This window comes from Equus przewalskii, chromosome 1 (genome assembly GCF_037783145.1).
Source record: "Equus przewalskii isolate Varuska chromosome 1, EquPr2, whole genome shotgun sequence".
Taxonomy (NCBI): Eukaryota; Metazoa; Chordata; class Mammalia; order Perissodactyla; family Equidae; genus Equus; species Equus przewalskii.
Window position 1 is genome coordinate 64,834,544 of NC_091831.1, and position 21,079 is coordinate 64,855,622.

General features: G+C 48.4%; 1 protein-coding gene across 26 annotated transcripts in view; it reads right to left on the bottom strand.

The window, feature by feature from the left end:
• The window catches only part of KCNMA1 (potassium calcium-activated channel subfamily M alpha 1), a 719,065-nt gene that overhangs the window by 540,691 nt on the left and 157,295 nt on the right, over positions 1–21,079 (bottom strand). For 3 of the 26 annotated variants that reach the window (XM_070612991.1, XM_070612986.1, XM_070612978.1), the window contains exon 1: positions 6,241–6,417. The exons of the other annotated variants lie outside the window; for them this stretch is intronic. In XM_070612991.1, coding sequence (XP_070469092.1) covers positions 6,241–6,288 — 48 coding nt within the window. In that variant the 5' untranslated portion in view covers positions 6,289–6,417. Of the gene's footprint in view, positions 1–6,240; positions 6,418–21,079 lie in introns of those variants that run through there. 26 annotated transcript variants of the gene reach the window in all.

Sequence of the window (21,079 nt, forward strand, 5' to 3'; positions counted from 1 at the left end):
GAGGAAAGATCACCAAAGTCTGTTCAGAGTAAGAAAGAAGAAATGACTCCATATCTCAGAATTGAGAAACGTCAGGGGCTCAGGAATCAGGCAACGATCATGACATCTGCTTTAATTTTTCACAAAAAAGGCATTTCATTTTTTGACAGATCATTTTGTCATCACCAATCCACATGGTGGCATCAGGCCTGTGTGTATCAAAATGTCCTAATCATCCCAAGCCTGGATCCCAGGCTACAAAGGTAACTGCGATGCAATCAGAGCCACATCTGGGCCACAGAATGCCTCCCCTTTGAGGAGCTCAGCTAAACTTTACGGCACCAACATGCCGTCACCTCAAAGATATCCCTCCCTTGCCCAACACAGGACTTTTATCCCCACCATCCCCAGTTACCTTCCAGCTTCCTTCTGCTTTCCCAACCGTACAACCATAGCACCTGCCTCTTTGAAGTAACACACAAAGGCTAGCCTCAGAGCTGCGCGGATCACTGAGGGGGTGGGGCGGAGGCTTAAGCACACTCTCTGACATCTGCGGCAGGGCCTGTCTCTCACCTTCATAGCCATTTTCCCCACGGAAGAACCAACTGCTGGGAAATTGGACTGCACTGGAACAAGTATCCTTCCTGCCATGTTGGGGGAGAATGACAGGCTCCTGGGGAAGGATCATGGTTCTGGACAGTGTGGAAGAGAGCTGGAGGTGACCAGAACCAGGAGATATGGTGTTCTGGAGAAGCAGCCATTACCGAGAACCCCCTCCCCATACCTCGAGATGGCAGCATAGCCCTTACCTCAGTGAGAGGCCGACCTGATTGTGTGACGAGTGTTTGGGATCATTATGAATCTAGTGTTAATTCTTTCACATAAAGACATTCCACATTCAACACAGCATCTACCAGTGTCCTCATAGCCCCGAGAGCCTGATGCGTGTTGGCTCTCACTCTCGGATCCTCAGGCCCAGCACAAAGCTGCTGAAAAGCAGGTGGCTCATAGATATGTGAGTTAAAAAGATGAACAATAATATGCCGAGGTCCCTGTGCAGGGTGCAGGATGACAAGGATGAAAAAGATGCTGCCCCAACTTCAATGAACTTTCTGGCTGGTGGAAGTTGCCCCGATGTTATTTGTCAATGGTGAGGTCACAAATGGAGTCAAGGTCAGCTGCTCTTGGACTAATCCAGAAGAAGGACTCAAGCAGTGCCTCCTAAAGGTGCTGTTCACACACCCCATCACAGCCTCTGCCCTATCTGCATGCCACCTACACTTTTAACTACTGAAGCTTTTTCCTTAAGCAGACTCGTATTTTTTTAATTAAGTACAGATATTTTTTTGTTCTTCTCCCCAAAGCCCCCTAGTACATAGTTGTATATGCTAGTTGTAGGTCCTTCTAGTTCTGCTGTGTGGGATGCCACCTCAGCATGGCCTGATGAGCAGTGTTAGGTCTGCACTCAGGATCTGAACCTGCAAACCCTGGGCCACCAAAGCGGATGCACAAACTTAACCACTCGGTCCTGGAGCCCGCCCCAAGTAGATATATTTTAATGAAACCCTGTAACACTACCATATGTGAAAAACTGGTATTACTTGTGAAAAAAACAGAAGATAACTTTCAAAATAAACAATGCAAAACAAAACCGGGTCACAAAATTCCAGCAGGCTGTCACTGCTGGCAAAGGCTCCTGGCAGGAGGCTGGCTGCACCTTCGTTCAAAAGGGACACAGGCAAGCGAGCATTGCGAGGTGTTCAAAACACCAACCGGAAACTTTCTCCTTGAGATAGTTGGAAGGACTAGAAGAAAACTAAAAAGGGACTCTCTTCCTCCTGGTGATTCCAGGGCTTGTCCATATATCACCAGAAGGGCCCTGGCATATTTCCCATGGGGTGCTTCTCGCACGCAGGGAAACCCTAAAGCCTAAACAAACTCTAAGTTTCTGTCCATGGCCAGATTCTCTAACGTGGTAAGTACACGACTAAATGTCTGAGAAATCAGGCACCAGGAAGACAGACAATGCTCACACAACACTGGGCTGCTGCATGAATTAGGTTTCCAAATTTTCCAGCCCCTCCAGGGTTAAATATATCCTTGGTCTTCAGGTTACAAATGAGCACACAAAAGACCAGCGAGGAGAGGGACTTGCTCAGTTCACCGGCTGGCAGTGACAAGGTGAAGAGTTCTCAGTCTTTGATTGTACCACGGGACCCAGAACCCTGAAAAGGAGGAGGGCTTTTCAAATGCTTTCATTCCCCATCTTAGACCATGAGTGGAATTCAGACAAATGACACCCAAAAAGTGGAGGCAGTGAAGCAGTCTCGGCAGGTGCAGACGTATCTGAATTGGGAGGGGAAGATGAAACGGGATCCCCAGATGTTCCTAAGAGCGGCTGTAGGCGGCTTGTACAACAGGCCCAATCCAAGCCCCTTCCTAAGGAAATCAAGACCCCAGCACAGCCGGCCTCCACGGGTCACGGGCCCTGGCCCTGCTTCTCAGTGGAGACCCAGCGGGGACTGAGTCCCAGAATCCCAGCTAGAGCTTAACAGGTTAAACTAGAGGCTTAGCAAAGTTCAAAACTTAAATTGGAGTTGACTATTTACATTACAAGAAGATTCTTCACTCTCCAAAAGCAATCCTTTGTAGTCTGAGCTTCCCTGGAACACTTAAGTGTTTGTTAACAGCTTATTAACTCCTTGGCAGTTTCACAAGCTCTAAAGAAAAGTTTTCGGGAAAGGAAGAAGGAGGGGACTGCTATCCCCGCTCTGCTATTTGCCAGGCTTTCTGCTCGGGGCTTTACACACAGCATCTCATTCGACTAATGCGCCAAGCGTGGTTAGGAGTGATCACCTCCATTTTACAGAGAAGGAAACTGAGCATAGAGAAGTAAAGTAACGTACCCAAGGTCACACAGCTACTACGGCACCAAAAGCATGGGCTGTTTCCAGCAGCACAGGGCATGGCCTTCCCAGGGAAGTGCCATTTGCATTTTGTTATCACATGTACTGAAATATGCCCCTCTGGCACACAATTCAATAACTGTCTAAAATGAACATACGCAAGTGCTAAGAAAGCCATATGCAGTAAAGATGACTATATAGAGCTTAAAACTTACTACAGGTCAGAGGCACCAAAAGAAAATTATCTGAATGTACCAGGCTAGAAAGTGAGGGGGTTCCTGGTGCCTAAAACTATTCCAGTCCTATTTCTTTACACACACACACACACACACACACACATACACACCATCCTTCAGCCAAAATGCTCCACTTGAGTGGATGGAAAAGTAAGGACTAAGGAGGCATTTCCAGCTTCTCCCTGCTGCCTAGCTTTCCCCTTGGCCTTCTAGCATCTGGAACTTATGTGGCCGCCAGACGGCAGAGCAAAGAGCTCCAATACCAAGAGTGAGCCAGGGCTGCTTTCTGAGTGGGATCTGGCGACTGCATCCTCCTTCAGGAGATAAACTCTGGACAGAGGGTGGAAGCATCATGTTACCCAGAGGTTATCAGGTGGGAAGGATGGAAGGAAAGGGAAAGAAAGGACGGGAAGGCAGGAAGTGCCGTTAAAATATACTGTCATTGGCACAGGATAAAAATAAGAATAATTTTTTCAGGGATTTAAAGTATTTTTAAAAATGAAAGATAGGGACAGCTGTCGTGCTATGCTGGTGGAATTATGACTGATTTTTTAAATGTCTTTTAAAGTGCTTATTCTATAGTTTTTACAACAGGTAAGAATTTGGAGTGAAAAGGTATAAGAGCTGCCCTCAATAGGGCAGCACATGAAAAGAAAGGCCTTGTGGCCCCTGGAGCACTGCAATCTCAGCCCTGCCACCTTAGGCCCTCTGCTACTTCCTGCTGTGTGACCTTCAGAAACCCTCCTACCCTCTCTGAGTCAGAGCTTTCTCATCTGTACAAATGACTCTACACCAGATGAAAAGAACAAGCAGGTCTAGCCTGTGTACTGCGTCCAAGGTGGTGGGCTGTGGCCGGGTGGAGAGGAAGTGGGCATATAAGGATCTTGGCAAACACTATCAAGCCCTGTTCTAAGCCCTTTCTTTGCACATATTAACTCACTGAATCCTTACAACTCTAAGAGATGGGTGCAATTTTTATCCACAGTTTATAGTTGGGGAAACTGAGACACAAAGAAGTTAAAACTTTCCTAAGATTCCACGGTTAGTAAAAGGCAGAGCGAGGATGAGACGTGTCAGCAGGCTCTGGAGACCGCGTGGGCGACCACCACACATCACTGCCCACTGGAGAAGCAAGGACCCTGTCTCTGCTCTCTAGCAGACTCAGTCCAGCTGAGGTGGCAGGACAAACATGAAGACTAAACGCTGATGAAATATTTAAATAACTCTTTGAGATAATAGTGGGGAAAATACTGCCAGGCAGAACATGATTAATTGCCAAATGAAAGCGCTCAGACAGAATTGCTCTAAAGGTCCAGAAAAAAAAAAGACATCATTCTGAGATTGTAGGAAGCCCAGGAGATTGAATGTGAACTGGATTTTGCGGGGTGAGCAGGATTTGAACAGGCAAAGAGGAAGTGAGAGAGCATTCCAGGGAGAGTCAAACTTCTAAGAGGCAGCCCCCGTATCTGGAAGGGTGGGGCGGCCCAAGTGACTGAAGATGGCGTAGGAGAGTAGGGTACAGAGCTGGAAAGGTGGGCTGAGCCCAAGCCTCAGCGGCCTTGGACACTAGTTTAAGGAGTTGGATCTTTACCCTCTAAGTAATAGTGAGCCATGGAGGGATTGGAGTGAGGGTAGAGAAGTCTTATGATATACTGGATGCACTAGAGGGTGGCAAGGAGAGAATATGATGAACTATCACAGGAGTTGGCCAAGAAGCCCTTGGGTCTTGACAAAAGCAAACAAGAAGTTACGGTCATGATACACCTCAGAAACCGACCAAGAAAGGGGACACCTGGAGTCTTCAGCTGGGCTTCTTCCTATGGCTGTTTAGAATTTAGCACACTGTGTCACCAGGGAAGCAAGTAAATGTGATCCAAAGAGCCCTCCAGGGTCATATCCAGCGAGCAGAATTTTTTTTTTTCAAATGCTATTTTTAATCCTTCTGTTGATCAAAAACACACTGGGAAGAAATGAAGCATGAACATCAACAAGAGGCTCTCCAAACTCTCCTCTCTCCTATTAGCCACTTGGTGACCCTGCAGACTCACCATATGGCCCACCAGCCGGGTGGCCCCTACTGATCCTGGACAGGTTGATCTGCTTAATTATTTGGTGGCTGTAAATAGAAGTGTTGGACAATAGGCTGAGATTTTTTTCTGTCTTGCAAACAAAGATAGGGTCCCCAGGTGGCAGAATGAGGAACATGGGGGTTTCACTCACCTGATCCAGGCCAGTGTAGCCTAAGGAAAGCTTCAGAAACTCCCTGGGTCTATGGGGACCACCCTTCTCCCACCTGAGCCAGCAGTGGAGACTGCTTGGCCACTCACAGTTCTTAGAGGAGGGTGGGGGTCAGGAAAGTGATCGGCCAGGAGACGGGAAAGGTCCATTTGCTTTGAGTGTCTCCTTGCTCACGGAGTCAAGACCTAGCTCCAGCCACCCAAGGCCTTTCCTACCTGACCACCCACTGTGTCCCTGTTCAGCCATCACTCCCACCCCACCATATTCCCAGGCTATACCAGCCACCCCAAGGGGTCGATTCTCCTGACCTAGAACCAGGAGGTGAGTTAAATGAACATCCAAGGGCAGGAGCACCAGTCCTAGATTCCCCATGACTGCAAAAGGAAGCCTGGAACCGAGGGCTCCTCTCCCCATGCCACCTGGACATATGCCACCTCTCCAACTCCATCACTGCTGTCACTCCTGCCCCACTGGTGTCCTCACCCTCCCAGATGGGATTTTTGCACCCTACACGTTAGCCCTCTCTTGCCCCGGCTCCTATGCTGCCCTCCAGGCCCTGCAACCCCAGTGGGGACCCAGGTTTGATGTCAGATGAGCCTGGCCTTGCCTTCTGGATCTGTTACTTTACCAGTTGTAAGACCTTGGGCAAGTGCCTTAGTCACTCAGTGCCTTAGTTTCCTCAACTATCCAATGGGCACAATAAAGGTACTGACCTGGGATTGCTGATGAGGACCAGTGAGAGAGAAATCTCTCCTGGAGCCTGGCACATGGCAATGCTCCCTAAAGAGTGTCACTGGCAGCTTTTATCTACATCTGGCCCCGACTCCCCATGTGCACTGGACTTAGTATGCAAGTGGCTGGTTTCTCCCCCTCCCGCTTACCTCTTCAGCCCCCAGCGGAAGGCAAGGTGGCAACAGGAGTCTGCACATTCGACTTCTGTACTTGGGGCTGCTGATCCTGTTCAGTGTGAATCTGAATACATTTCCCTAAGTGTCTGACACCTGCTGTTTACCCTGTCATCTTTCCTCCTCCCATCCTGGCTCAGGAGTCCTCGCTCTGCACAGGTCACCAAGGTGCAGGGAGAGCCCTCCTTCCTGGCATGTGTTTGCTTTTCAGCTAATGTGTTGGCCCAGCAACACAGATACCATGGTGATGGCCCAAGATCACCCAGGATGCAGGAGCAGATGGGTACACACATACAGATGGGCAACTGGGTGAGAGAAAAGCCCCTGGGGAACACCAGTCTCCCACTGAGAGGCCAGACTGTCTCCTCGTGCATGTTTTCCCATAGGAAAATTCTTCTCAGTGGTCCCAGCAGGCTTCTGGGATGCTCCAGCCGACAGGGGCTGCCACAGACACCTGCCTCCTTTGGATCCATCACTAAATCCCCTCATGGGCATTTTCAGAGTCACTTATTGGTGGTGGTCATGGCTTGCAAAATCCTTCTTAGGGGAGTTCATCTAGGCTGGGCTTCATGGGGTCCATGGAGGACAGGATGAGATAACTGCCCAATGGAGAGAATGACAGTCCTCATGAAGTGCAGAGACCTCAGCACACAAGGAATCAGGCCTGCCTGGCCCTGCATTGGCTCTCAGGTGGAACATGAAGGGATCAGCCTTTGGAATCAGAGACCAAGGTCAAATCTTAGCTATGCCACTTCCTAGCTAGGCGAACGTTGGTGATTCATTTAATTTTCTGAGCCTCAATCTCCTCATCTGAGAAATGGGGATTAAAAAATGCCTCCCACAAAGGGCTGTTTTGAGAATACAAGGATATAATTTAGAAAGGTGGTAAGCACATAGTAGGAACTTGCTTAATGGGGCTGAGACTTCCAAGCATATGGAATTATTGTGGTGAGCTGTCTAGACTCCTTCTGCTCTGGCAAAGACTCAGTCCTGAGAATCACCCAGTATTTCACCAGAGTAAATTCTCCAAGGATGAGCAGCAGCGAAGAGAAAGAGACCATTTCTCCCTCTTCTTCAAAAGCTGCAGGCAGCCGGATGAAGTATGGTGTAGGGGGCCAAGCAGACAGATCCTTAAATAGTAACTAATGACTTTGATTGAAATTAATAATGAAACAGCACTGTAAGCTTAATTTGCCACATGGCAATTACATTCACCATCCCATTAGCTGGTTCTCGAGATGTAAAATGCCACATGAAATGCCTCAGTTGTCTCCAGGTTTAGGGGGAGGCTGCCCCAGGGTGGCTATCAGCCTTAGTGTTCCCAACCACTCTAGAGGTTATCCTGGTGCCTCCCAGGCATTCCCAAATGCCCGAGGACACCCTGCCCCAGTGAGCGCTGCGGAGCCCCGAGGGGCAGCTGGGCAGCCTGTCTAAAGGTGAAGGCTCCCCCGAGCAAGGGAAAAACACACCTCAAGAATTCCTGACCCCCTGCGGTGGTCGCCATGGTTGGGGCCTTGCAAAGCCTTGCTGGATGGAACAGGGAATTCCCCACTGGGGCTGTGAGCAAGGGTGTCACTGTCACTGTTACTCCCCAGGCCGGGGCGGCACATGGAGAACTAAAGAGGCCCCATGCCGCACAGTGACATCTGGTTCCTATAGCAACCCAACTACAGCTGCGGAACACCTACGAGATGCCCAAAGCTTGCCCCAGATAGGCCCAAATGCTGGAATCCCAACAGCAAAAACCAGCCAGCAGTATTTAGAGATGGAAAACAAGCTTTGCTCAGGTTCAGAAAACCCAGGGAAGCCACAAGAAAAAAATGTGGCTAGTATGTCAGCTTTCTATCAAGGCAAGTTCCAAGAATATCTCGTGTGCTGAGCTGACGCAAGCCCCATTTAAAGGGAAACAACCCATTCAGGATCTTCCACAGAAAGATTCCCTCTCTCTCTCTCTCTCTCTTTCTCTCTCTCTCCCTCTCTCTCCCTCTCTCTCTCTCTCATAGATACACACACAATGCTAGCACATATGGGAAAATAAAAAGATATAAATGTCCCTACGGTTGATTTGTAGATCAGAAAAATATAAACGAATGACCAATTTCAACAAGATCCTTTAATGAAAATTCCTAATTAACTTTACCTTCTGACACTTCTATTACTATACTTATAAGTAATTGCTATTTTTAGGTATGCAATATTTCCTAATAGAACTCAGTAGTGAGTGGGCAGGAGGGACCTGAAACCCAAACTCCACACCAGGTACCAGCGAGCAGAATTAGCAGCCAAGCGGTCTGGCTTCTTGACTGCTGATATGGATAACTCAGGAAACTCAGTCACACAGGGCTGCGCTGGGACCCGCTTACTATCCACAGATGTCACCACAGTCATCAGTTAAGGCCAAGGGAGGTTAGCCACAAACAGGCCAAGGGGCCACTCTATCTCTCCTCCTTTGTCAAAGCCTAAAATACCACCACAACACCCAAGCCAGGGCCTCTGAGGACAGTCAGGAGGAAATCCTACTTCATGCAATGAGGACTCACGGTGTGGCCCTTGTCGGTCACGTGATAGCATGGGCTAGAGAGCCAGAGGAAGGCAGGAGGCTGGGAGAGGAACAGGGAGCATGTGAGAGGAAGGCACTGAGTGGGGAAGGCAGGTGCCAGGAGGGAGCTGGCTGGACCTGGTAACCTGCCTCCTTGGGATATGACTTCTGTTTCCATGTTCTTTTCTTTGATGCCTCAAGCACCTGGCTAAGGAGATTCCCAGACCACCAGTGAAGCTGAACAGAGTCACTGCCTACAAAATTCCCTTCAGCTTGGGGGCTTTCTCAGGAATCAAAACAGACAAGCCATCAGGCCAAAGACCAGTCTTTCTTCATCTGAGGGGCTATGAGATGCCCAGCAATCTGGCTGTCTGGCAGGCAGCTTCATCCAGATGTGGGTCAGAGGGCGAGGGCAGCCCTACCAAGCTTGGGAGTTGGAGAGTTCTATCCAGATCCCCTGTGCCCACCTCAGAAGAGCCTGTGAACTGAAATGGGTGCCCAGGTTCAATGAGATTCTCAAGGCCCTGGTCAGCTGCCCCAGAGGTCACCGCCACCTCTATGAAGGACGAGCCCTGAAAACCCAGGCTCTGTGCAGGAAGAAGCAGACAATCTCCCCAGGTGCCCAAGGGGCACTGGCTGGAGGACACAGAGCAAAGGCCACTCCAGGTCACTTGCGAAGATGCATCACCAGGTTTGCCTGTCTTCCGTAAAGGTGATGGGAGTTACAGGCTTCAGAGAATAGCTACACAGCAAACAACAGGAAAGGTCACATAAGAGGTGACCCGTTTCTCAATGGTGACAGGATCTCTGCCTAGACCTCCAAGCTGCAATGATTTTCATACTCTCTCTGCCTTGTGATGTGCTATTTTCCTACCTCCCTACCTTCACTCACACTGTCCTCCTCACCTGGAAGCCCTCCCTGTTCCTTTGTGACTCCCAGAGCCCGAGGTGTCCTTCAAGGTTCCTGTGGAACTCATACGCCCTCCCTCATCAGCCGTGCCTGCCTGTGGAGACACCCTGGCCCGATGCCCCTTCAGGGAAAGACGTGTGGCTCAGCTAAAGGAGGTGGGGTCAGCAGACAGCCTGCAGCTCCATCAGGATCTGCCTCAGCTACAAAGTAGCTTGACCCAAGGTCACACCCTTCCTGGAATAGTCAGCATCTGGTGACTGCATGAGAGGTGAGTATAGAGGTCCAGCCCTTCCGGCCCAAAGGGATCAACTCTGTCGGGCAACATTCACTCTGAGCTTCCTGCAGGGCTGGCTGAGGCGTGGGGGGTCCTGCATCAGCCCTCCACTTGTCCCTCTGATCCTGCCTCTGCCCCTCCTTTCACAGGCATTGATGCCTAATAAACATCCTTCGCCAAACTCAGTATCAGTTTCCAGAGAACCCAGTCTGCAGCAGTGCTCATCCCCCTTGGTATCAAGGGTTTCCTCTTATTATTATAATCTGGGTTTCTCCCAGAGAAGATGCTCAATAAACATTTGACAAATAGATGGAATTATATAAGTTTCTACCTGGTGACTGAGCTCTCACAGGGCCTGCCCCTCTTCCAGGCACACTCAGAGTAGCTGTTGATCAGGTAGATTAAATGATGCTGAGGCCACTAAAATAGAAACACCTTACAAAAAACTGCCTTCCTCTGGCTCCCTTGGAATCACACAGCGCACTTGCTCTTTCATCTCGCACCTGCAGCCTGAAGACCACACGGGAGACGCTTGATCTGGGATGTTTTGGATCCTGGGATCCAGAGCAGTGGCTCATTGGGTCCTCAGTATTCTAAATGATGGCTCAGCCTTTTTTTCCTGGAGGTCAGTTTAGTGGCACCTTCTCATTAGCAATGCTGCCACTAGGTGCAAACAGCTTTACTCACTACGGCACTTTAATCAGGATGGCATGACAGCACGAGAAACGTTAAAAAGGTTATAATTAGAGATGCTGTTAAAACAACCCAGCGCTTAGTGTTACTAAAGATATTTGCAGAATTTAGTGCAATATAAATAGCAGGGTATATGGTGTCATGCCTACAATTTTGAGCAGGCTGACATTCCAAGGGGACACTCGCTGGGACTTCTCTTGCCTGATTCTTCTCTCCTTACTGTCAGAGTTCTCAGGAAGAATAAGGCAGGGTGTGTCCATCCTAATAAAAGAGCGATGATATCCTCTTAGTCGAAGGGCCTAGACAACCACACCAGGACACAAGCTGAAGCTCAGTGGAACAGCTGTAGCTCCCCACGCTGCTGGGAATGCTGTCTCCTACTTGGGGAGCTCACAGCATTGTGATTCTATCAGCTCAGACTGAAAGCAATCTCACAGAGAAGGACCGGCATTCATCAGAATGAGGGTATTGCTTTCTAGCACGATTTCAGCCTGAGTCTGTGGATTACACCTCACACAGAGAACAGCAGTCAGTCATTCAACAAAGACCACAATAGTAATAGTGCCGACCGTTGGCCAGGCCCTCTGCATACACCCACCTCATCCTCACACAATCTGACAAGGCGAGGGTTGGCACATTCATTTTACAGATGGGAGACCAAATCCCAGCAACTGCTTAACCAACCCACCACCACACAGCTAATCAATGGCAACATCCGCGCTCCAACCCAGGTCTGTCCGATTCCTGGTTCGGCTCCACCAGACCTTATTTCAGAGGAGAGGTGAGATGGTGATGAGGGTTGCCTTTTACTTTTCATTCCACAAACTTCTGTACCATTGGAACTTGTTATAAAGAGCAGGTCTTCTTGTATTACTTTTTTAATCTTCAAAATATCAAAAAGAATTTATGGGAAAAAGAAATGGTCCTATTTCTACAGAAAAATATATATCATAATTTGACAGTATCTACCAACAGCCATACAAGTTCCTGTCCTTTGCTAAAATAATTCCATTTCTGGAAATCTGTCCAGAAAAAATAAGCAGAGGCAGGAAAAATTATACGTAAAAGATGTTTTTATTATGAAGTGTTACTTTTAGTAACAAATAAACTGGAAAGAAACTAAATGTCCAACAACAGAGTAAACAGTCATGACAGACTGAGGTGGTGCCATTAAAAATATATTAGAAATAGCAGAAGAAAATGCTCATTTCCTATTTCTAAGTTTAAAAAGTAAGAAATAAGCTTAACGACTCACACACAGAAAACCCAGTGAATGCACACCCCTCCATGGAGGGTACAAGAGGCTCTCTGAGAGTAGACACCTTTAGAGAGAGGTGTCAGGGACGGTGAGGGGGAGGAGTAAAACTTTTCCTTTTCATTTTATACTTTATGAATTATTTGAATGTTTATCATATGTGTTAATTCTATTTTTAAACATAACTATATTTTGAAGCTTTACATACATTATGATCCAATCATGTTTTCAGAATAACATTTCATTATAATAATAAAATACACCAAAATATGATGGCTGCATTGTAGAATTACAGTTGAACTTGCTTTCTCCTTATAATTTTTTTGCATTTCTCAAGTTTTCTACCATAGACACATGATTTTATCATAAAAAGCCTCTTTTTTAAACTTTAAGATATTCTATGAGGAAGAGGATGTACTGCCCCTCATACAGACGTTCGAGACTTCAGGGTTTCAGCCGTCATGTCCTGCCACAGACCCACCCAAAGGCCGCACTGTCCTGAGTCCAGGTGAGGGGGAGGGCCACGTGAGACCCACTACAAGAGGCCAGCTAATGCAGCAGACCAAAACTCTTATTGGCTTAGCTTCAAATCTCAGCTGAAGCCATTCTCCATCAGCTCTGAGCCCCTGAAATACAAGGGCAGCCGGACCCAGAGGCTCCCAGAATACAGAGGAGGAACCACCCTCTTATTTTCACCCTGAGCAACACATTGGCTGGAGGACATTGGGGAGAAAGAAAAAGGAACCTCTTAACCCGAAGGTGACCTGTCCACCAAGGAGAGGTCACAAAGATGACCCAGACCTGGACCCTGTCCTCAAAGGAGGGTACAGTCCAGGTAAGGAGGTAAAAAGGTATGTAACCGACTCAAATCTGAGGCAGAGAGTGTCCAGAGCCCTAATAGCACAGATATGGATGAAGCGCAACTGGGGTTCAGAGGAGGAAAGCTCACTTCTAGCCTGGGCTACAAGGACAGGCTCCAGAAGAGGTAACCTGTAAACTGGGTTGGCAGCCTGGTGTACTCACACAGAGGCCAGATGTTCACCCGCCCAGGTGTGGGCAGTCTCTGTAGCGTGTGGACCACGTGTTCTAGTGACTGCCCCTCCTGCTTACAGGCCAGGCTACCAGCCATCGCCATGTCAGGGCACCTGTATTTACAGAGACCTACATGCCTGGGTTTTTCTACCCAAAGCATATAGCTCAATTATAACCCTGCAGTAAACAAAAGTTTGCAGATATTCACCAAACATTTTTTTTAATTTCACGAGTCTTTTCACCACAGAAAACTACGTCTCACAAGCATTTTGCGTGGGAAAACCCCTGGCTCTGACTCAACTCCCCACTTGATGTCTCCTTCCCATCAAAACTTTGCTAAAAGCGTGACAATAAAAGCACAAATCCTATATTTCCTCACTGCTCTGGACATGAGCTGGCATTCCAAGACAGCAAAGTGCTCTTTTAATAAAATTCAGCAAGACTCTCCCCTTCCCCCCACTGCCCTACCCGGCCCCTGGAAGGAGGAAGTTACCAGACGGTGATCTTCTCCTCACCTGCCCCTGCTCTCCCTCAGTCCAGGTCCCCCACACAATAGAGTAAGACTGGTGATGCCTTGTGTGGTTACCCAGACCACATGCGTGACCCCAGATCAGGCATGATGGTCACGCAGAGTGAGTTACACTCACAGGACAGAGGGAAGCGGGTGCCCAGGAGAGCAAGGCATAATTGACATCTAACCAGGGTTCTTCTCCAGATGGAGTCAAGGGGGTTAACTTTCAGAAAAGTTTATTAGAGAAAGAAGTAAGTGAGCTAATTTAATTGGAGCGTGAAAGACATTTTGATGGTGATGAGGAGGCGAGGTGATGATTTATTTATAATCGACAAAGTTGTATCCACCAGCTACTCGGATAATTATACAATTTAGAAATGTACAAGGAAAAGTCCCTCCATACAACGGAGATTGGGACCACGGGGAGAAAGTCCTGCCAGGGAAGCTTCCTGTCTGCCCATGAGTGTGACACGAACTCAGGAGCTATTGGCTGCTGGCCACCACTAACCCCAGCTGTAAGTTGGGAACTGAATAAGCCCTAAGTTCCCTTTCAAAAAGGAGGCCTTTTCCAGGACTAAGTATTTAGCTTCCATCTGCTTCTGAGGATGTTTTCTTCTCTCAATGCAGGGACAAAGAAGGACCCTTCATCTCGTGTCTGATCTGTTGCTTCTGTTTTGCTGATTTGAGTTGAAGTTCCAGCTCTTGGATCTTCCCTAATCAAGATGCTGATGAAGATGCTGGACAATGTAGCATCTCATTTAAGGGCCGGGAGAACTGAGTTCAAACCCTAGATTTGGGAAATTTCCTTAATCTCTCTGTAGTTTCCTCATATGGAAAACAGGGATGACAGCAACTGACTGACAGAGATACTGTAGGGACAAAACCTGGCACAGAGGAAATCCTGGTACATAGCAAAACTCACTCCTGTGACTTTAGGTTAACTCATGGTAAAGGAAGCCCTACAGGTTGAGATGTGTTCCTTAATAATTGGTGGTTCTAGCTTGACCTGTGTGTATGGAGCCCAGGTTGGCTCCTAGGACCACCACTTGCATCTTTAAGAGCTCACAAGCACTCAGCTTAACAATCCAATCAAAAATTATTCCCAGGGATAAACCACATCATTAGAATGAAGATTCCAGAACCCATCTTCTAACACTCACTGAGAAATACTAGCAAGAATGAAAAGTTCCAGAACACTAGAGGTGTTTCCCACTACTCAAAGACCCTCCAGAGGAAGCAGCAGGGACCTGATTTACCCCCCTCATGAAACAACTGCAAAATAAGACTTGACATTTGAAACAAGGGGTTGCAGACAGTGGAGCTCAGGCAGGGCAGGAGAGCAATTCCTGAGAATTCCTGAGAGAAACAAAGGAGGGGAGCCCACGAATGCCCCAGCCTCCAGCCTTGGCCTCCCTGGAATCCCAGCTCCATCTCCTCAACTCAGCAAGACCCCTGGGCTCCACCTGGGGCCCCCTTCACTGTGCTGTGGCCTGGACAGTCTCCGGGCTGGAGGCTGGGCACCAAAGAGAAGGGCTCAGGCAACACTCTGGAGATCAGCCGAGGCGCCCCCATGAGTCTTTAGCTAAGCGTTGATCAGCACAGGTGTGTGAGACAACTGCCCAAGGCAGGGGGAGACACGCCTTGAAGGAGCACAGAGAACAGCCGCCGGAGCTCACATGGGCTGGGAACAGGTCATGTCCCACCAGTCAGAGCAGGAAGTCTCAAATTCACAGGGCACCAGGTGGGGTACTATTATGGGCTGAATTGTGCCCCCTCAAAAGTCCTATGTTGATGTCCTAACCCCCCAGTGCCTCCAAATGTGACGGTATTTGGAAATAAGGTCTTTAAAGAGGTAAATGAATTGGGGCTGGCCCCGTGGCCGAGTGGTTAAGTTCGCGCACTCTGCAGCAGGCGGCCCAGTGTTTCGTTAGTTCGAATCCTGGGCGCGGACATGGCACTGCTCATCAGACCACGCTGAGGCAGCGTCCCACATGCCACAACTAGAGGAACCCACAACGAAGAATACACAACTATGTACCGGGGGGCTTTGGGGAGAAAAAGGAAAAAAATAAAATCTTTAAAAAAAAAAAAAAGAGGTAAATGAATTAAAATAGGGTCATTAGAGCCGGCTCTAATCCAATACGACTGGCGTCCTCATAAGAGGAGGTCAGGACACAGACATGCAGACAGAGGAACAACCATGTGAAGACACAGCAGAAGACCCGCATCTGTAAGCCCAGGAGAGCTGCCTCAGACAGAGCCACCCAGCCAACACCTTCATCTCGGACTTCTGGCCTCCATCTTCTTCAGTGAGAAGACTAATTTCTGTGTTAAGCCACCCAAGCTGGGTGTTTTGTTGTGGGATCAAAGACCCTCCAAAGGAAGTAGCAGAGACCTGATTGTTAGGTTGTCTTTTCATTTCATTGATGGTTTCCTTTGCTGTGCAGAAGCTTTTTAGCTCGCTGTAGTCCCATTCATTCATTTTCTCTTTTGTTTCCCTTGCCCTGTCAGACATGGCATTTGAAAATACGCTGCTCAGACCGATGTCAAAGAGCGTACTGCCTATGTTTTCTTCTAGAAGTTTCATGGTTTTCGGTCTTACATTCAAGTCTTTAATCCATTTTGAGTTGACTTTTGTGCACGGTGTAAGGGAATGGTTACTTTCATTCTTTTGCAAGTGGCTGTGCAGTTTTCCCAACACCATTTATTGAAGAGACTCTCCTTTCTACATCCTGTGCTCTTGGCTCCCTTGTCAAATATCAGCTGTCCATAGATATGTGGGTTTATTTCTGGGCTCTCACTTCTGTTCCATTGATCTGTGTGTCTGTTTTTGTGCCAGTACCATGCTGTTTTGGTTACTATGGCTTTGTAGTATATTTTGAAATCAAGGAGTGTGATACCTCCAGCTTTGTTCTTTTTTCTCAGGATTCCTTTGGCTTTTCGGGATCTTTTGTTGTTCCTAGCTCTATCTTTTAGAAAAACAATTCTAGGTGGAGAATATAGAGAGAAAACACAGAAATGCTCACTTTCTGTTTTGTCCCTCTGTCTGCTAACAGAGTCACCTGTCCTGAGTAGTGATATCATCCTGGCTCATTCATCTTCTAACTCTGGGCCTATTATTTTACAAAGGTCTGTGGCTATCTTTAGCCATTTTTACTAGTTTGGGTTTATCCTGTGTTTCAGCCTTCCTGAACCTCTTTTGACCAGCCCTAAGTTAGAGAAGTCTTCATTCCTCATTCATAAGGGCCTGTCACAATCAGAGCTTGTCGGCGATCACTACATATGAACGTGTCCTGTTTTTTTGACGCCTTCACTCTTTCCTTCCTCATTTGGGGATCAATGATGTAATTATTTAATTAGTGGAGCACACTCAAAATGCCATAGTTAGAGCCTTCCACCACTCTTGGGCTCTATTCTCCTTTAAGGTCCTCACATGAACAGCTGTCTAAAAGCTATCTAGAGGAACAAGAAATCCATAAACAGACCCAAGCACCCCAGGGTTGTGCTTCCCAGGTACCCATCCTGCATGAGCAGGACAAGCTGCGATTTGTCCAGAGACTGATCTTCCTGCAGCGAGGGCTCCTGAAAGAGCTGACCAAGCCCCTGGGGCGGTGGACCTCCATGGGTCCTTTGCAACCGTCTCCCTTAACTTCCTCCCTGTCACTACCATATTAATCATCATTCCTCACAGTTGTAAAGTTCTAGAATAATATACCAGCTTTGGTCTCTTTCACTTATTCATGCATTCTTTCATTTAAGCAACCCAGTATTTACTGAGTACCTACTATGTGCCCGGCAGCACATTCAAGCCCTGTGTCCCTTTGGAACCTCACACCAACCCTGAAAGGTAAAACAAACAGGTATCATTACCCCCATTTTAGAGGTAAGGGAGCTGAGGCCTCTAAAAGAGACAGAGTGATCTTATCAACGGCACACAGCTAATGAAATGTGGACCAGGAACATGAACCCACAACTCCCAGAACCAAGCTTCTCATGGGCACATCTTGCTCACTGTGACCACAGCACTAATTAGTTATTCCAGCAATTAGTTGGAATGTCCCCTGCCCTCACTGCCCAGCCCACTCACGGCCTCCTCAGAATTCCCCATTTTGAATGCTCTTTTGCAGTCTAGAAGAGCAGTGGTTTCTTCTCCCCAGTTCATTCACATTTGATGGCTTCATAAAAAAATTAAAGTGACCTTCACTACATCTACACCTGCCCTCACTGCTAGGGTGAGGGGGTAATGTCAGGCAGACCTGAAGGATCAGACAGTGCACGAGGCTGCTGCACACCATGAGCCTCCGCCCCTCCTCCCGAGCTACCTTCAAGGGCACTTGCATCAAGCCTGACTTACGCAGAGGGCCGTCCCCCATGAAAGGGCAGGCTGGAGAAGTGACTGGCCCCTGGGCCAGCGCAGAGAGAACTGGAATGCAATTCCCTCCCCCATCACTGCTCTGCTGGGTGGAAACTGGGTCAGAGCTGGCCAGCCCATTCATTTAATCCAAACTCCCCCCCCTCCATTCAGCTTTTAGTCTTCAGAGCTTTCAGTCCAAGGAAGCACTATTTCCTCTGCAAAATAAACAAAATAAATTAAGCCCATGCTCTTTGATCTCAGGGCTTTTGTGAGACTGATGGACTGAACAGAAACAATCTGCCGTCCTCCTGGCATCTTGGAGACACCAAAAATGTTCACCATTGTTTTGGGAGGAAGAGAGCCAGCTTCTAGCCACCTGCCAGACATCCAGCTGAGAACGGAGCATGGCTAAGAAAGGGGCACTTTGCAGCCCATTCACGCACTAAAGAAGAGTCTGCATGAGGCGAGGCAGGGCCAGTCTGAAGATTCAAGGACTGTAAGGCAAGAGCTCTCATTTGGCTTTAATGGCATAGGCCTGTTTTGGGGGGTTTGTTTTGTTTTTGTCCTTATTCTCAGGGTCTTTGCACGGGCTCTTGTCCTCATCTGATATGCTTTCTCTCCAGATCTTGGAAAGCCGACTCCTCACCCCTCACATCTCAGCTTAAAAATGACCTCCTAGGAGAGGGCTTTCTCATCAAAAGTAACTCCCATACTCCACGCTCAATACTCTATTCCATCACCCTGTTCTGTTATCTTCTCAGCATTTATCATGATTAGAAATGATCTTGTTTGTGTTTTTGCTGTCTTATTTTCTGACTCTACCCCTGCCTCTGTGACAGCAGGGACATCATCTATCTTGATCAGCATTGTCTGCCCAGCAAGTAGCCAAAGGCCTGGCACATGGTAGGTGCAAGGCACATGTTTTTTAAAGGAGGGAAATGAATGAAGGCGAACTGACTTCTATTTCCAGGGCCAGCTCTGCCTGCCTCACACACTGTGCGGTGCACCTGGACTAGATCGATGGCACGGCTGCCATGGGCGGCAGGAGCATGGTGGAGGCAGCTGGTCTGTGTGCTTGAATTCAGGAAGGCTGCCCGGGAGGAGAAGATACACACCTGGCTCTGGAGACGCAGAGAGCAGAGTGAGGACTTTCCTAACAGGCTCACTCAGGATAATTGAAGGACAACAGCCACTTAGCAGAGTTTCTATTATAGATAAAGATACAGGTATAATATAGGCACCTATGGTTGTTTCTCTGCACCCTCAGATTTCCCATGCATAAGACGAGGTGTTTGGACTATTGATTATGCTGAAACTGAAACTTTTGGTGGGTACAGGCCAATTTGAGAATCTGAAGAAAGATACTGACTCTCTTTCTAGTGAAAGGCACAAGCAGACATAGAGACAAAATAGCGCCTACATTTCCCAGAGGTACACAGACTCCCCGAAGCTCATCCCCAGGCCCCAGGGGGAGAACATCTCATCTAAAGGCTCTCTCTCCGGTCCTCACACTGGGCATTCGCCTGCTTGCCCTCAGACTCGCCCTGCTCCCTTCTTTTGCCTTCTAGTAGGCCTGGCCAGTAGGAAGACAGGCAGAAGACTGCATTCTGCCTGTAAGGAGGAGGAGAGAAGGGTATTTCTCCCTCTCTCTCTGCTTTGGGTGGTATGTCCACAGGGCCTCTCCACCTCACATCTCCTGCTCTCCCCAGAGAGTCCTTCCCCTGTGGCAGTCCTGCCCCACTCAGCAGGCCTCCCAAAGTCCCAGCATCCCCAGGTGCTGCTGGAGCCTGGGTCCAGGAAACTAAACTGCCTCCTCCCTGTCCCTCCAGCCCGAGGGACGCAAGCAGCCTCCTACCACTGCTCCTTCCTGCTTGCCTCTCCATCGCCTGCTTGACTTTTGACCTCTTCCAACACCTTTATACCTAAGCTCCCCATATAAACTCCTGCTACACTTGTTGGCATGAGCTCGGGTTTCCTGAATGGTCTGATGGACCAGCAGCCTCCCTCCAGCATGGGCATTCTAGGATGCTCTCAGCTCTGGGAAAGGCCAGCCTGAGCTGAAGAAACAAACCCCTAGGAAGTTCACGAAGATGGAGGGGCTAGGAAAATCCACAGGGTTGAGGTGCATTGCCCCATCCTGTCCAATTCCATTCCGGGAAAAAGCCAAAAATGAAAAACCTCACCGTCACCTCCTAGTTAGACTGTTTGCTGACTTTTTGTGGACGAGGGAAATAAATGTGAGGCCCTGAGCAGCCATCCGTTAAATAGTGCTCCCGCTCTGATCAAATGGCAGCCAGGCTGAGTTTTCCCAGCATTCCTGCTCAGGAGCTCATGCTAGCTGCTAAGTGCTCCCTGCCAAAAAGACCCAAATATGCAAAGACAGCTTTAGGGTACTCACATTCAGCGGCCTGGGGCAGGCGAGAATGCCAGTTCTATAGCATCAAAGATACAAACCGTTTGGATTCCATCAGCCATGAATGGGCATCCTTCCACCCAGAGAGAATACAGCTGGGACACTGCAGCTGGGAACGGCCCCACACAGGAGGGTACCTTACGTTCTCACTGGACTCACTTCCTTTAATGAATAGTCCCACCCATGAGCTCCCTTGTTCCTTCTAAACATTCTGCAAGGCAGGCAGGGCAGGCACCAAGCCAGGGGTACAGGCAGGATTATCGTTACTGAGGACAGAGGCACAGAAAGGGTCAGTGGCTTGCCCAAGGCCACAAAGCCACTTTGAGGCACAGTGGGGATTAGAACCCAGCCAGAGCAGCGAATGACCTCAACCCCCTCCCACGGCTTGCACACAAGAACCAACACAAACCTCAACACCCCGTGAGGCTGGGTTCCCCCAGGCACAGACCCAAAGCATAGATGTCAGCGCCAAACTCAGTCATATGAGAGTACAGCCATTCAACCATTTTCTGACCTAAAAAATGGTGATTTCATATGACTTGCACGAATAGTTTCTTTGGGTGGCAGTTCCAGGGAAGAAACAAGCAGGGAGCAGGGAAGCAGAGGCATTTGATGCAGGGTTTGATAACGGTCAGGACACTGCTATGGACGGGGGCGGCTCAGTCCCACTGCAGACCTCTGGGAAGCAGGGCACAACTGCCCTGATCAATGTGGCAGGCACCAGCTACACCTGGCTACTTACATTTAAATTACTTAAAATTAAAAAATCAGTTCCTCAGTCTTACTAGCCACATTTCAAGAGCTCAATAGCCACATGTGCCTGGTAGACGTCAT